Source organism: Balaenoptera ricei, chromosome 10, assembly GCF_028023285.1.
Source record: "Balaenoptera ricei isolate mBalRic1 chromosome 10, mBalRic1.hap2, whole genome shotgun sequence".
NCBI classification, from domain to species: domain Eukaryota; kingdom Metazoa; phylum Chordata; class Mammalia; order Artiodactyla; family Balaenopteridae; genus Balaenoptera; species Balaenoptera ricei.
Genome location: NC_082648.1, coordinates 15,393 through 30,470, shown reverse-complemented (window position 1 = coordinate 30,470; position 15,078 = coordinate 15,393). Strand labels below are relative to the sequence as shown.

General features: G+C 45.7%; 1 protein-coding gene across 7 annotated transcripts in view; it reads left to right on the top strand.

The window, feature by feature from the left end:
* The window catches only part of USP18 (ubiquitin specific peptidase 18), a 29,277-nt gene extending 16,621 nt beyond the window's left edge, over nt 1–12,656 (top strand). For 5 of the 7 annotated variants that reach the window (XM_059934957.1, XM_059934961.1, XM_059934963.1 and 2 more), the window contains 7 exons: nt 2,970–3,049; nt 3,312–3,458; nt 3,816–3,911; nt 4,347–4,514; nt 9,207–9,338; nt 9,803–9,852; nt 11,721–12,648. In XM_059934957.1, the coding sequence (XP_059790940.1) occupies nt 2,970–3,049; nt 3,312–3,458; nt 3,816–3,911; nt 4,347–4,514; nt 9,207–9,338; nt 9,803–9,852; nt 11,721–11,766 (719 nt within the window). In that variant the 3' untranslated portion in view covers nt 11,767–12,648. Of the gene's footprint in view, nt 1–2,969; nt 3,050–3,311; nt 3,459–3,815; nt 3,912–4,346; nt 4,515–9,206; nt 9,339–9,802; nt 9,853–11,720 lie in introns of all 7 variants that reach the window. The other 2 variants (XM_059934964.1, XM_059934958.1) reach the window with 2 other exon arrangements.
* Nucleotides 12,657–15,078: the final 2,422 nt, after the last annotated feature.

The following is a 15,078-nucleotide window of genomic DNA, read 5'->3' as shown; positions in this document are numbered from 1 at the left end:
AGAAGTAATTGCCAAATCCAAGGTCATGTGCTTTTGTCCTATGTGTTCTTCTAAGCATTTTATTGTTTAGGGTCTTACATTTAGGTCCTTGATCTGTTTTGAATTAATTTTTGTATATGCAGTTAGAAGCGTTCAACTTCATTTCTTTGCGTGTGGATATCCAGTTTCCCCAGCATCATTTGTTGAAGAGACTATCCTTTCCCCACTGTATACTCTTGGATCCCTTGTCAAAAATTATTGGACCATACATGTGAGGATTCATTTCTGGACTCTTTATTCTATTGCATCAATCTGTATGTCTGTCCTTATGCCAGTACCACACTGTTTTGGTTACTGTAGCTGTGTAGTAAGTTTTGAAATGAGGAAGTGTGAGTCCTCCAGTTTGTTACTCTTTTTCAGAATTGTTTTGGCACTTTGGGGTCCCTTGAGATTCTATATGAAATTTTTTTTTTTAACAATTTTGCTTATAGCTAGAGGAGTGAGTGGAGAGTATAGTTTATTTATTTATTTATCCATTTTTATCTTTGGCTGTGTTGGGTCTTCGTTTCTGTGCAAGGGCTTTCTCTAGTTGCGGCAAGCGGGGGCCACTCTTCATCGCGGTGCACGGGCCTCTCACCATCGCGGCCTCTCTTGTTGCGGAGCACAGGCTCCAGATGCGCAGGCTCAGCAATTGTGGCTCACGGGCGTAGTCGCTCCGTGGCATGTGGGATCTTCCCAGACCAGGGCTCGAACCCGTGTCCCCTGCATCGGCAGGCAGACTCTCAACTACTGCGCCACCAGGGAAGCCCCTATATGAATTTTAAGATGAGTTTTTCTATTTCAGCAAATATCTTATTAGGATTTTGTTAGGGATTGCATTGAATATGTAGATTGCTTTGAGTAGTATTGACTTTTAAATAATACTAAATATTCTAGTCCATGTACATGGAATGTGTTTCCATTTATTTACGTCTTCTTTAATTTCTTTCAGCAGTGTTTTGTAGTTTTCATAATACAAGTCTTTTACCAATTTGGTTAAGTTAATTCCTAGGTATTTTATTGTTTTTGAAGCTATTATAGATGGATTTGTTTGTGTTATTTCATTTTCAAATTGTTTATTGTTCATGTATGTATAGAAATACAATTGACTTTTGTGTGTTGACTTTGTATCATATTTTAAATTTCATTTATTAGATCTAAAAGCTTTGTTTCGTGGAGTCTTTTAATATATGAGATCATATCATCTGCAAACAACGGTAATTTTACTTCTTCCTTTCCAATGTGGATGCATTTTATTTCTTTTCTTATCTAATTGCTCTGGCTAGAACTTCCAGTACTGTGTTGAATAGAAGTGGTGAAAGCAGGCATCCTGCTTTTACAGAGACCCGCACTCCACTGTCCCAGTTGTATGTCACCTTTCTTTAGCTTTCCATAGCAGTTTGTACACCTGGGGAATTTTTCTCATTCTTCTTCTTTTTTTAAAAAAAATACATTTATTTATTAATTTTTTTTTTGGCTGAGTTGGGTCTTCGTTCCTGTGTGCGGGCTTTCTCTAGTTGCGGCAAGCAGGGGCTACTCTTCCTTGTGGTGCGCAGGCTTCTCATTGCAGTGGCTTCTCTTGTTGCAGAGCACGGGCTCTAGGCATGCAGGCTTCAGTAGTTGTGGCACGTGGGCTCAGTAGTTGTGGCGCACAGGCTAAGTTGCTCCACGGCATGTGGGATCTTCCCAGACCAGGGCTCGAACCCATGTTCCCTGCATTGGCAGGCGGATTCTTAACCACTGCGCCACCAGGGAAGGCCTGGTGGCCTTATTCTTCTTTGAATTGTGAGTACATGGATACTTGCCTCCCACTAGACTATAGGTTTCTTGGGGACAGGAACTTTCTCTGGCCTGTGCAATGCCTTGCACGTAGCAGGTGTGAAGGAAGTTATGGGTTGGGCAAGCATCCCTGTATTTCTTAGATGAATCGGGATTCCTGGTTCTGGGATGGTCAGGTGCGGCAAGGTGGCTCTACGTGGCAAGCTGACGCGACTCCCTTTATGTCCTGTGTGGTGGGCAGCCTTCTGAAAATAATTCCCTGGAGACTGCATCAGTGCAGCCTGCTACCAGCCTGCTTGTCTACGGTTTGGGATTATTAGCTTGGAATGTGGATTAATTAACCATTCAACAAATATGTAATGTTCACCTATTATGTGCCAGTTACTGAGCTGGTAAGGGAATTAGACTGACAGAGTATTTGCCTCCATGGAGCTGACAGTTTAGAGGAGAGACACAGACCAAAACAAAATACAACCCCAAAACATTAAGTACAGATTGTGATAAGTATCACGAAGGAAATTGTGTTGAGAAAGCGGATATGAATGTTTAATACCTTTTCTTGCAACGTCTTTGCGACTCGGGAACATGGATTCATTCACCCCTGTGCACCGCTTGTAGCCTGATGTTCACGTGTGTAGGATTCATGGCCTATTCCTGCTTCCTCTCCGCCAGCACCCTCTAACACTGAGAAGGTTATTTCCCTTCTTGTTCTCCCGGACACCTTTGGGGAAGACCTGGGTCAGGTATTAGTGTTGGGAAACTGCTCAATTTTTAGGGGAGTGAATAAAGAAAATATGGAGAGGCATAGAGAAGTCAGTGGCCACAGGAGTCCAGTTGGAGGCTTGGCAGGGACATAGGAGAGAATCCACCGCTGACTATTGGTTTTGTGTAGCTGGATTCCCCAGCGGAGGCCAGCAGGGGTGGGTGGCAACTCAGAGGACAGAAGACTTGTGTGATGCGGTGGGGCTGGACTTTGAGTTTTAAAAGGAGTTCTCAAAATCAATACCAAGCTGATCTTTCATTTTTATGACCGAACATCCTGTGGAAACTTAGCCTGAAAGCGGGGAAAGACAACGTGACGAGTGTTCGCATGCATCTAGGTAGCTGGGGCAGGAGGGCATGACAGGTGTCCCTGGGTCCTCACCCTGGGCGTTGCTTTTCTCTTTGGCCAGTGTTTGTCCAGCATGATGCTGCCCAGCTCTACCTCACAGTCTGGAACCTGATTAAAGACCAAATCACAGATGTGGACTTGGTAAGTCCTAGAACGAGAGAGCTCAGAAGGTGAGCATGCTGTCTGTGTGACGTGTAGAGAGGATTGAAAGGGGAAATGCATGTAAAATGCTTATCACGATTGCATAGTGCAGTTGCTGTGATTTCTCTACGCCTTTGTGAGCGAGCGGAGAGCGGCTGCCCTTCTGGAGCTGTGTGCGGCGGCCGCTGCGCTGGAGCTTGGCCGGACCTGCTTACTCGCGGCTTTCTCTGCACCTTCATCCTCCTCCCCCTCCCTTTTGCAGGTAGCGAGGCTGCAGGGCCTCTATGCCATGCGCGTGAGGGAGTCCCTCGTTTGCCTTGGATGTACCGTGGAGAGTGACAGAAGCAGCAGCATGCTGACCCTCCCCGTCTCTCTTTTCGACATGGATTCAAAGCCCCTGAAAACACTGGTGAGGGGTCCTTGTGGGGAGTTTGCTGTTCCCGCACAGCCCAACGCTGCTGGTGCCCCCTTGCTTCTTTAATCCACCCTTGGCTTTTAAAAAATCATTTCCGTTTCCTTTGCATGGCTCTGGCTAAGTTCTCCTTTCATTTGCGGGGGGAAAAAACGTTTCTCTTCCTACGGCCCCTTATCCTCACTGCTTCCTCCAAAACGTAGGTCTTTCCTGAGACCCTGGCACATGTACCACGCTGGGCTGGATGTTAGGGGACCTGGGGAAAACCAGGAGAGAAGCTTAAGCTCATTGGCAGGGTGAGGGGTTGTACCCAGAAGGAAATAACCCTGCCTTTCCCTTGCTCCCCTGGGACAGGAGGACGCCCTCCGCTGTTTCTTCCAGCCCAGGGAGCTGTCCAGCGCGGACAAGTGCTTCTGTGGGAACTGTGAGAAGAAGACCTGCTGGAAGCAGGTACTTGCTCCCAAACCGAATGCTTCTGGCCCGTCTGGGGTTCCCCTTGGGGGCCTCCTGCTGAGGGAGGGAATCCCTTCAGGCTGGGGATCCTGGGGCTTGTGACTTCCAGGGCTGTGGATACGCTCCTCGGACCCCATCACTGAGACGGACGGGGGAAGGCACAAGAGCGGGGGCTGTTTTCCCCTCAGGGCCAGACTCCCCTGGGAGGGGAGCAGACCCCGTAGTTCTTCTGGGTTCCTGGGTGGAGCCCTGGGCTTCTTGAGCCTTCTGTGGGAGGCCCAGCAGATCCAGCAGGTGGGACCCTTACCGTGTGATTCCATTCCGCTCCCTTCTTTTTTGGAAGAAGAACATACCGTCGGCCCTGGTGTTTCTCGGAATCGACCTGTTTCAAGTGCCTGGGACTCGTCTCCACGGTGACTTTGCTTTTTCCAGGTCTTGACGCTGACCCACCTGCCCCAGACATTGACCATCCACCTCATGCGTTTCTCCAGCAAAAATCTGCGGACAGAAAAAATCTGCCACTCACTGTGTTTCCCCCAGAACTTGGATCTAAATAAGCTCCTTGAGATGGAGGGCGAGCCCTGCGCTGCTGAGGAGCAGGTGAGGGCCCCTCGTGTCCCTTCCACCCACCACGTAAGACAGCCCGTCCTTTGTTTGTCTTCCCTCCCCCGAGCTGATTGGCATCAAGATCACCGGAGATGCATTTTGAGCATCCTTCTTTCCTCTGGTGGCCGAGCTCAGGACACGGAGGGACGCTCACCAACGGCTTGGTATGATTCATAGAAACATATTCATACACTCGAGAAACACTTGTTTCTCTAAAAAGGAGTTTAATGATGGGAACCTGAGTCTCTCGAATAACAGCGATGGGCTGTTAGCCTCACATTGCCACCAACATTTGCTGTTGGCAGTTGCATTTCCTTTAAGATTCAAAAGACTTTATTTCTGATGATTGGATTTGCACTCATCTACCTCACAGCAATGAGGGAAGGAACCCATAAGTCAGAACCTTCCTTTTAAATAGGATGTGCAGTGCTTATGTAGCCACAGGTAACCACGGCACCCTGGGTTCTAAATAGAGCCTCAGCCTAACGTTCTACTTCAGGCAGCTTATGCTTACCTTGGGGATAATAAGAAAGCAGCCAGCACGTTGGGCCAAACTGATTCAGAGTAAAGTTGGATTCAGTTGTCTTGAGCTAATAAATTGTTGGGAAATTCTGAGAAAAAAGTGACATAAATGTCTTTTCTCCATAGGTTTAAAATGCTACATTTATTCCCATACATAAGTCCATTTTTGGACTTTCTGTTTTGTTCCACTGGGCTGTTTACTATCCATGCTCTAGAACCATGGTTTTTTAAAAATTGAGGCCTGACAACGTGTTATAGTGGCTCCTTCCCTGTTCAGGGCATGTACATTTCATAGGATTCTCAGTTTCTTTCCTTCTAGTTTCCTTATTTCCACTTGCACAGCCTACCTAATGAAATGTATCTTAAAATTTTTTTCCTCTTGAAAAGACTTGTGAGGAATTATATAATGAATCTCCACATCCACCAACGGCTTAAACAGTTACCCAAACTCATGGCCAGTCTTGCTTTACCTACACCCCATCCTCTTCTTTCTCCAAACCTCTACTGGATGATTTTGACGCAAATCCCAGACACCATACATGTCATTTGTAAGCATTTCATTATGTCTCTCTAAAGAATAAGCACTCTTTTTCTAAACATGACCAATTCCATCTTATGATTCTTTAATATCCTCTAATAGCTGGTAAATATTTGGATTTCCCTGACTGTCCTGTAAGTTGTTTGCTTTGTTTGAATATAGAGCCAAGTAAAGTCTACACTTGTATTTGCTTACCTTTGTTTTCCCTCCTCCCTCCCCCTTGCCTTTCTTTCTTCTTCAGATTAAGTTTCTTTGATGTTTCCCCTCCTTTTCTTTTCCTTGAAATTTATTTGGTTGGAGGTTTTTTTTAATGTATATCCAGAATTGGCTGGCAGGTCTTATTTGACATATTCCTCTAGCCCTGGTATTTCTTGTGAACTGAGAGTTAGATCCAGAGATTGCCCCGCACTTTTTGCACAGCAAAGGAAACCATAAACAAGACAAAAAGACAACCCTCAGAATGGGAGAAAATATTTGCAAATGAAGCAACTGACAAAGGATTAATCTCTAAAATATACAGGCAGCTCATGCAGCTCAATATCAAAAAAACAAACAACCCAATCAAAAAATGGGCAGAAGACCTAAATAGACATTTCTCCAAAGAAGATATACAGATTGCCAACAAATACATGAAAGGATGCTCAACATCACTAATCATTAGAGAAATGCAAATCAAAACCACAATGGGGTATCACCTCACACCAGTCAGAATGGCCATCATCAAAAAATCTACAAACAACAAATGCTGGAGAGGGTGTGGAGGAAAGGGAACCCTCTTGCACTGTTGGTGGGAATGTAAACTGATACAGCCACTATGGAGAACAGTATGGAGGTTCCTTAAAAAGCTAAAAATAGGGGGCTTCCCTGGTGGCGCAGTGGTTGAGAATCTGCCTGCCAATGCAGGGGACACAGGTTCGAGCCCTGGTCTGGGAAGATCCCACATGCCGCGGAGCAACTGGGCCCGTGAGCCACAACTACTGAGCCTGCGCGTCTGGAGCCTGTGCTCCGCAACAAGAGAGGCCGCGACAGTAAGAGGCCCGCGCACCGCGATGAAGAGTGGCCCCTGCTCGCCGCAACTAGAGAAAGCCCTCGCACAGAAATGAAGACCCAACGCAGCCAAAAATAAATAAATAAATAAATAATTTTAAAAAAAAAAGCTAAAAATAGAACTACCATATGACCCGGCAATCCCACTGCTGGGCAAATACCCTGAGAAAACCATAATTCAAAAAGAGTCATGTACCACAGTGTTCATTGAAGCACTATTTATAATAGCCAGGACATGGAAGCAAGCTAAGTGTCCATCGACAGATGAATGGATAAAGAAGATGGGGCACGTATATACAGTGGAATATTACTCAGCCATAAAAAGAAATGAAATTGAGTTATTTGTAGTGAGGTGGATGGACCTAGGGTCTTGTCATACAGAGTGAAGTAAGTCAGAAAGAGAAAATCAAATACCATATGCTAACACATATATATATGGAATCTAAAAAAAAAAAAAAGGTTCTGATGAACCTAGGGGCAGGACAGGAATAAAGAGGCAGACGTAGAGAATGGACTTGAGGACACGGGGAGGGGAAAGGGTGAGCTGGGACGAAGTGAGAGAGTGGCATGGACATATATACACTACCAAATGTAAAATAGATAGCTAGTGGGAAGCAGCCGCATAGCACAGGGAGATCAGCTTGGTGCTTTGTGACCACCTAGAGGGGTGGGATAGGGAGGGTGGGAGGGAGATGCAAGAGGGAGGGGATATGGGGATATATGTATATGTATAGCTGATTCACTTTGTTATACAGCAGCAACTAACACACCATTGTAAAGCAGTTATACTCCAATAAAGATGTAAAAAAAAAAATCCAGTGTAACATCCCCACATGAGAATAGAGAATGATTTTAGCCCTCCCTTTTGGGGGACTAAGCTTCGTTTGTCCTACCCTCATCCTGTCCCTTTCACGATCCTGTTTCAAAGTCTCAGGTTAGGGATATTATTTGACTGTGTTGAGAAAACAAGTACAGTTTTCCCGACTCATGTGGAGATCTTGCTCACAGTCAGTGAAAACTCTTTGTCTTGCCACTGGTCTCTTTTCACAGAGAATTCTCTCTTATCTTGACTTGCTAAGATTTGAGGGAGTAGAAAGACTTACTGCCAAACCTAGTGAATACTTTTTGGTCTTTCCCTTACTTGATCTTTTTGTGATATTCTGTTATTGATCCTATTCTCCTTCAAAATCTGCCTACTCTAGGCCTCTCACCTGGGGTTTCTTTCTCCATTGCTGGATCCTTTACTGCCCATTTTTATTGGTATTTAGTTTTAATTACATTCCTTTTTCTTCCCATTTGTTGAATGTCATCTCATTAATTCTCATGGTTTCAATCACCTCAAACTGAAGACTTCCAACCCCTGTCTCCTGCCCAGGTCTCACTCTTGACCTCCAAACGGTGTGTCCACCTCCTACTCAGTGTTGTCACACGGTCCCCAAATGCACTGTCTTCATCCCCAAACACCTCTGTTCCATGTGTGACTTTATAGCAGCAGCGTCTTCCTAATTTCCAAGCCAAAAATCTGGGGTTCATCCTTGTAGTGCCCCCTACTTGCTCCCCCACTCCCATATCCATCAGTTGCAAAGGAACTTATTATTTTTCCTTAACTTTGCACAAATCTGTCCTCTCGTCTCTACGTTTGCCCTCACTTACTCAGTATAGGGGTCGAGAGCTTGGGCTTCGAAGCCGGGCGGGCCCGGGTTGAAGTCCCGCCTCTTCTCTTTGTAAGCTCTGACCCTTGCGTAAATTACTCTGCTCCCTGAGCTCAGATTCCACGTCTGCCAGGTAGGATTTATGCTGGCACCCAGTTTACAGGTTTGCTGTGGATGTTAAATGTAACAATGCATGTGAAGACTGAGCCGGGTGCTGGCAGTCAGCTAGTAATTGCCGTGTTATTAATGCTTATTATCATTTAGGGACTGCTCCCGGTAGTAATGGCTGGGCTCTCACCACTTCTTCCTCGTGCCCTTGTGGTTCCCTGACTTGTCTCGTTGGCGCTGCCTCACTTGAACTCTCAGTCCGTTTTTCGCGCCACGTTATTTCAGTGTTTCTCAAACACAAATCCGATGACGTTGCTCCCCTGCGTAAAGCCTTCCGACGGCTCTCCCTGCTCGGGATAAAGTTCTGATTCCTGACTGGGCCTTTGTGGACGTTAATCCCATGGCTCCCAGCACCCCCAGCTGCGTTTCCGGGTGCACTGTTCTGTTCCCACCGGGCCTCCGCAGTTCCTGGTCCATACCCCATCACGCGTGTGCCATGATGGCCCTTCAGGATCAGTTCAAGCACGTCTTCTCTGGGAGCTTTCCTCAGCTGGTCATTCCTTCTCCTTTTTGGGGCAAAAAGTGGTTCTTCCCAAATTTACCTCCAAATGCATCTGGTATAAAACATGGCATTACAGCTCTGGCATAATTAGCTGTGAGCCTTGTGGTCAAAGACGGTTTTCTAGTGCCCTGGAAGCACCAGTGCCTGGCAGAGAAAGGCACTGAATAAGCAAAGGCGCGATGAAATAGTTTCCTCCTTCTAGACGAGGGTCAGAAGAGGAGGGATGATGGGGGTCTCTTTGTCCTTGTGTCCTTCAGCATGGGGGACAGTATGAACTCTTCGCTGTGATTGCCCATGTGGGGAAGGCTGACTTCGGTCACTACTGTGCTTATGTCCGGAGTTCTGTGAATGGAAAATGGTTCTGCTTCAACGACTCCAATGTTTGCTGGGTGAGAAACATCCTCCAGAATTGCCTCTTGCCCTGGATTCTCCATCTCTAATAAGTTCTGAGCCAGGACTAGATGGGCCCTCAAGGCCCAGACACCCTGTGGTCCTGTTCTCTGTGTGGGGGGCCTTTCGTGGGGTTTGAAGCCCTTTTCTTCATGGAGCCCCTGTCTGGTTTACAGCGCTCTGCTACTCCACTTAGCTCAGTGTCTAGGTTTTTGGGATTCTAGGCTCAGTGCCCTGCAGCCTCGTGCTCTGGGGGAAGCTTACTGAAAGCAAGAAGAGTCAGAAGGAGTTAGAAAATCTTGGCTTGGCAACACCAAGTTTAAACAGAGGGACAGTGTACTAAAGAGACTTCATACACATGGCACCTGTCACTAGGTGATCCAGGTCACGGGCGTAACGGGGGTGGGTTTGTCTGGGTGAGTGAGGGAGGGCCGCTTCACCTTGTCTGTCTGTGTGCTTCCAGGTGTCCTGGGAAGACGTCCAGTGTACCTATGGAGATCACAGCTACCGCTGGTGAGAGAAGCACTGGGGTGGTGGGGTCCCAACGCGCTCACACACCCTGAGCAGCATAGGGCGCTAGCTGCTCTATGAAGCGCTCACGGACTCAGCTGCCACTCGCCTTTGGATGGCCCCCTAGTGAATACTGCTCAGCCTCATCTTTCAGTACCACCCACCACACTGCTCTTCCTGCAGTTTAGACTCCAACAGTACTAAAGTATAAGTGGCTCCCGAATATCACGCTGTCTGTGGCTTTGCGCATGCTGTTCCCGGCCTGTGCTGCCTTTTCCTAATTTGTCACTGCGGCAAAGCCCCTCTCGTGCTTCGGTACGTCCGCTCGTGCCCGCCTGCTCTGTAAAGCCTTCCCAGCAGCATCCGGGCAGGTTTGTAGGAGCTTCTCAGATGCTTTCCCTGCATTTGGAGCTCACCTCCTTTACAGCAAGGATCCCACTGCTCTGTAATTGTTCGCCTGCATAACATTCTTTCACATTAACCGTGAACTCTTTGGAGGCAAGGATCACTCTTTTCCTCCTTCTTTGTCTGGTACAGTGGCTTGCATGTAGTAAATAACGATAACTAAATTGTTAAAAATCAATAACTACAGAGGGGAAGCTGGAGAGAAAAAAACTGGGTGAAGGTAAAGCAGAGACTTTGTAAGTCTTTCCTGCTAAGCTTCTGGCTTAGAGGTGACATTGTACACTAAGTATGATGTGCGAGATGACCCCAGCTGCACACGCAGGCCTTCACTTGGAAACTAATGAATTAGGTGAAATTCGTGCTTGAAATCCTCCCCGCCTCCACCTTGTACCTTTCGTCTTCTCTTCCTTTTCTTCTAAGCATCTCCCTTAGATGCCCACTCTTTGTCACCTTTTGGTTGTCAGTGATCCCCCATTATTATTATTATTTTTAAAAATATTTATTTATTTATTTGGCTGCGTGGCATCTTAGTTGTGGCACGAGGGATTTTCATTGCAGCGCACGGGCTTCTTTCTAGTTGTGGCATGCAGGCTCCAGAGCACGCGGGCTCAGCAGTTGCAGCGCGCAGGCTTAGTTGCTCCGCGGCATGTGGGATCTTAGTTACCTGACCAGGGATCGAACCCATGTCCCCTGCATTGGAAAGCGGATTCTTTTTTTTTTAATTAATTACTTTTATTTTTGGCTGCATTGGATCTTCCTTGCTGCCCGTGGGCTTTCTCTAGTTGTGGCGAGCAGGGGCTGCTCTTTGTTGCAGTGCGTGGACTTCTCATCGTGGTGCCCTCTCGTTGCGGAGCACGGGCTCTAGGCACGCAGGCTTCAGTAGTTGTGGTGCATGGGCTTAGTTGCTCCATGGCATGTGGGATCTTCCCAGACCAGGGCTCGAACCCGTATCCCCTGCACTGGCAGGCGGATTCTTAACCGCTGTGTGGAAGGTGGATTCTTAACTACTAGACCACCAGGGAGGTCCCGATAACCCATTATTTAGAACAGGGTTTGGCAGACTTTCTCTGTAAAAGGCCAGAGAGTGAATGTTTCAGCCTCTGGGACACACAATCTCTGTTGCAACTCCTCAACTCTGCCTCTGCAGCACAAAAGCAGCCACAGATGATATGTGAGTGAATAAACATGGCTTTGTTCCAGTTATGTTTATTTGCAAAAACAGGGTTGGATTTGGCTCACGGGCTCATAGTTTGTCAACCCCTGATTGAGACGTTAACTAGCAGCTTAATAGTAGTTATTTTCCCAGGTCACCAGTTTTGTCCCCTCTGAGGTGGTGGATATGAAGACTTACTTGATCCAATAACCTGGAAAGTTTTCTGACGGGTGTCCTATCGTGAATTAATAATGTATTAATTAACTATGAATGTTTCATTTCTGTGACACTGTTGCAATTGTTTTCTTCCTAGGCGGGAAACTGCATATCTTCTGGTTTACATGAAGATTGAGTCCTAATGGATGTACCCTAAACCTTCAGAGACCTACAGAGTATCATTTTCCTTTTCTGTTCCTGGATCTGCAGACTCTTTTAAGATATTCTGCAGTGAGGAGAGGCACCGTTTTGAAATTGTTTAATTAAACTTTATTTATAATCAGTGATGATCATCAAAATATTTAACAGTGACACTGTGCATGTTTGGATCAGTCAGAGTGGATACTTCCACCAGTGGACCCTGGCCCCATGGCTGCATCACGTCCAGAGTACTCCTGCTGTGCAAGGGGTAGTCCTTTAGCTGGGAGATTGCGGAGCCCAGGGGCTCCCAGGGCAGTAGAGACCAGGCCAGCACTGGTAGCAGGGGGCAGTCAGGTGGCAAGGGGCAGTGGTAGGGAACTATTTCCATATTTTCCAGCTAAGGTTACTGTACTGGTTGGTACTGGCTGTATATCATTTCTGTTTATAATTTAAAAAATTTTAGAACCTGTATCAATTACATAAAACTCAAGTGCTTTGTAATTGTTATTCATTTATTTGGCAAATATGTATTGATCACCTACTCTCCATGAGATGGTGTGCCAGACACAATAATGAATAAAGTTCTTTCTCTCAAAAGGAGTTTTTAGTTTAATGGGGGTTATACTAAGGGTTAATGCTACAGGAATTCAAAGGAAAGTGAAATTGCTCCTGTTTTGGGGTCATGGGAGAAGACTGAAGGCTGAAAAGGGGCTTAGAGTGAGGACAGCTAGTTTACAGGGAGAAGCATACCCAGTGGCATGCTTGAAAGGGCAAGGTTCAAGGTCCAAAGATCATCCACACACCTGGATGGAAGGGAAGTGGGGCTCGGAATGTAGAAGGTCTTGATCTAGGCTCAGAAATTTGGGTTTAATTTAATAAGTAATGAGGAATTTCTTTTTTTTTTCGGAAAGGGTTCAAAAAGGAAAGGAACAGTTAGTGGTGTTTTCGTAAAATGGATTTGCCAGGGCTGGCGACATGGATTAGAGACAGGATGGCAGAGCGGGTGGAAGGGCGTTCACAGTCTCTGGAGCCACGTTAGAGGAAGAACGTGGACGGTGAGGGGCGGTCCCGGGAGACTCCATACCAACCTGGGAGGTGAGTATGTGGACACCCTCGTCTTACAGATGAAGTGACTGAGTCCTTCACATGTTTAACGACCTGCTCCAGGTTTCATACTTGGTAAGTGGCAGGGGCCGAAACTTCCAATGTGAAATGTGAGTGGTTTGTTATTTTATTTTTATTGGCAAAAAATTAGCCATGCAAGAATAAATTCTCACTGTAAAATATATTGATAGAACCTCTTCCTTAGACGTAAACATTGTTAAACAGGTGTGTATTCGTTTCCCAGCACTGCCGTAACAAATTATCACAAAGTGCTTGGCTAAAAACAAGAGGAATTTTATTCTCTCACAGTCTGGAGGCCAGAAGTGTGAACTCGAGGTGCCACAGGGCTGGTTCCTTCTGGAGGCTGTTGAAAGAGAGTCTGGCTGGCCTCTCTCCTGGCGGCTGGTGGTACGGCCCTACCTGTCATTTCTTGCGTGTCGCTGGGTCACTCTGGTCTCTACCTCCGTCTTCCCTTGTCCGTCTTCCCTGTGTGTTTTAGTGTAAGGACACCAGCCACAACTTAGGGCCCATATCCTAATCCGGCGTGGCCTCGTTTTCACTTGGCTGATTACATCTGCAAAGACTCTATTTCCAAATAAGTTCACATTCTGAGATTCCAAGTGGATAGGAATTTTAGGGGCATACTATTCAGAGTAGTAAAATGTGTATATCCCTCTAGGCCTCTTTCTAGGCATTTGCATACGTGTATATAACAGATACAAATAATTTTTACATCATAAATTCTACTGTACAAATTATTCTGCTCGTTTTTTTTCACTTAATAATGTCTTAGGAAAATTTCCAAGTCTGCATACAGATGGATAATATTTTAAATTGTTACATTTAACCCATAAATAGATATACTATATTTTTTCCATTCCCATATTGGTAAATATTGAGGGCATTCCCATTTTTTCACTATTTAAAATGCAGAGTGAATGAACACCTTTAGATGTATTTTTGTGCATGAGTAAATATTCTGCAGGTACTGAGAGGTGAAAGTACTGGATCAAAGGGCATGAGTGTCTAAAACTGTGGTAGGTACTGCCAAGTTGACTCCAATTAACACCAATTACTTACTAAGTTTTAATTTTTGTCAGTCTGATAGATTTTTAAAAATCTCATTTTTAAAAAATAAATTTATTTATTTACTTATTTATTTATTTATCTTTGGCTGCGTTGGGTCTTTGTTGTTGCGCGTGGGCTTTCTCTAGTTGCAGCGAGTGGGGGCTACTCTTCGTTGCGGTGCGCGGGCTTCTCATTGCAGTGGCTTCTCGTTGCAGAGCATGGGCTCTAGGTGCGCGGGCTTCAGTAGTTGTGGCTTGCGGGCCCAGTAGTTGTGGCACACGGGCTCAGTAGTCGTGGCACGTGGACTCAGTTGTTGTGGCTTGTGGGCTTTAGAGCACAGGCTCAGTAGCTGTGGTGCACGGGCTTAGTTGCTCCACGGCACGTGGGATCTTCCCGGACCAGGGCTCGAACTCGTGTCCCCTGCGTTGGCAGGCGGATTCTTAAGCACTGCGCCACAAGGGAAGCCTTAAAAATCTCATTATTGATTAAATTAGATCAGATTTAATTTACAGATTAATACAGTTGAGTATCTTTCCATATGTTTATTAACCATCTGTATCTCTTCTATGAATTTCCTATTATATACTTTGTCCTTGTTGTAGTATTTTACTTTTTTGTTATTGATTCATACAGGATAATAATTTTATCTATTACATATGTGGCAAATATTTCTCCCCAGTCTGTTGCTTGACTTTAATTTATTCGTTAGTATTATTACTTTAGGTTGCAGAAATGTAACATTTCTACCTAGTTATATCTGCTAGTGGGTGGAGTAACTGTGGGGAGTGAAAAGCTGGTGTGCATGTGAATACAGTCTTTTTGGACAATTCCATGGTTAGGTAAGATGTTGGAGGTGGTTCCCATCTGGGAGTTCTGTCCTTTCATACCAGGTTTGGGGCAAACTTGCTCTGTTTTTCTCTCTTTCTTTCCTTTGGCTCTGATAGATAAGACCTTGATTGGACTTCAGGGTGGAAATAACAGAGTGGCTTGTGATCTTCTTTGAACAGAGGATACAGAGGCCTGTCTGATATTGGAAAAATGAGTCCTCCACTTAGCTTGGCTTAGCCACTGGAGTTCGGTACTGGCATTTGGGGTCAAAGCTCCAGCTCGTAGTGAAATGTTACCTTGCTTGCTTTGTATAC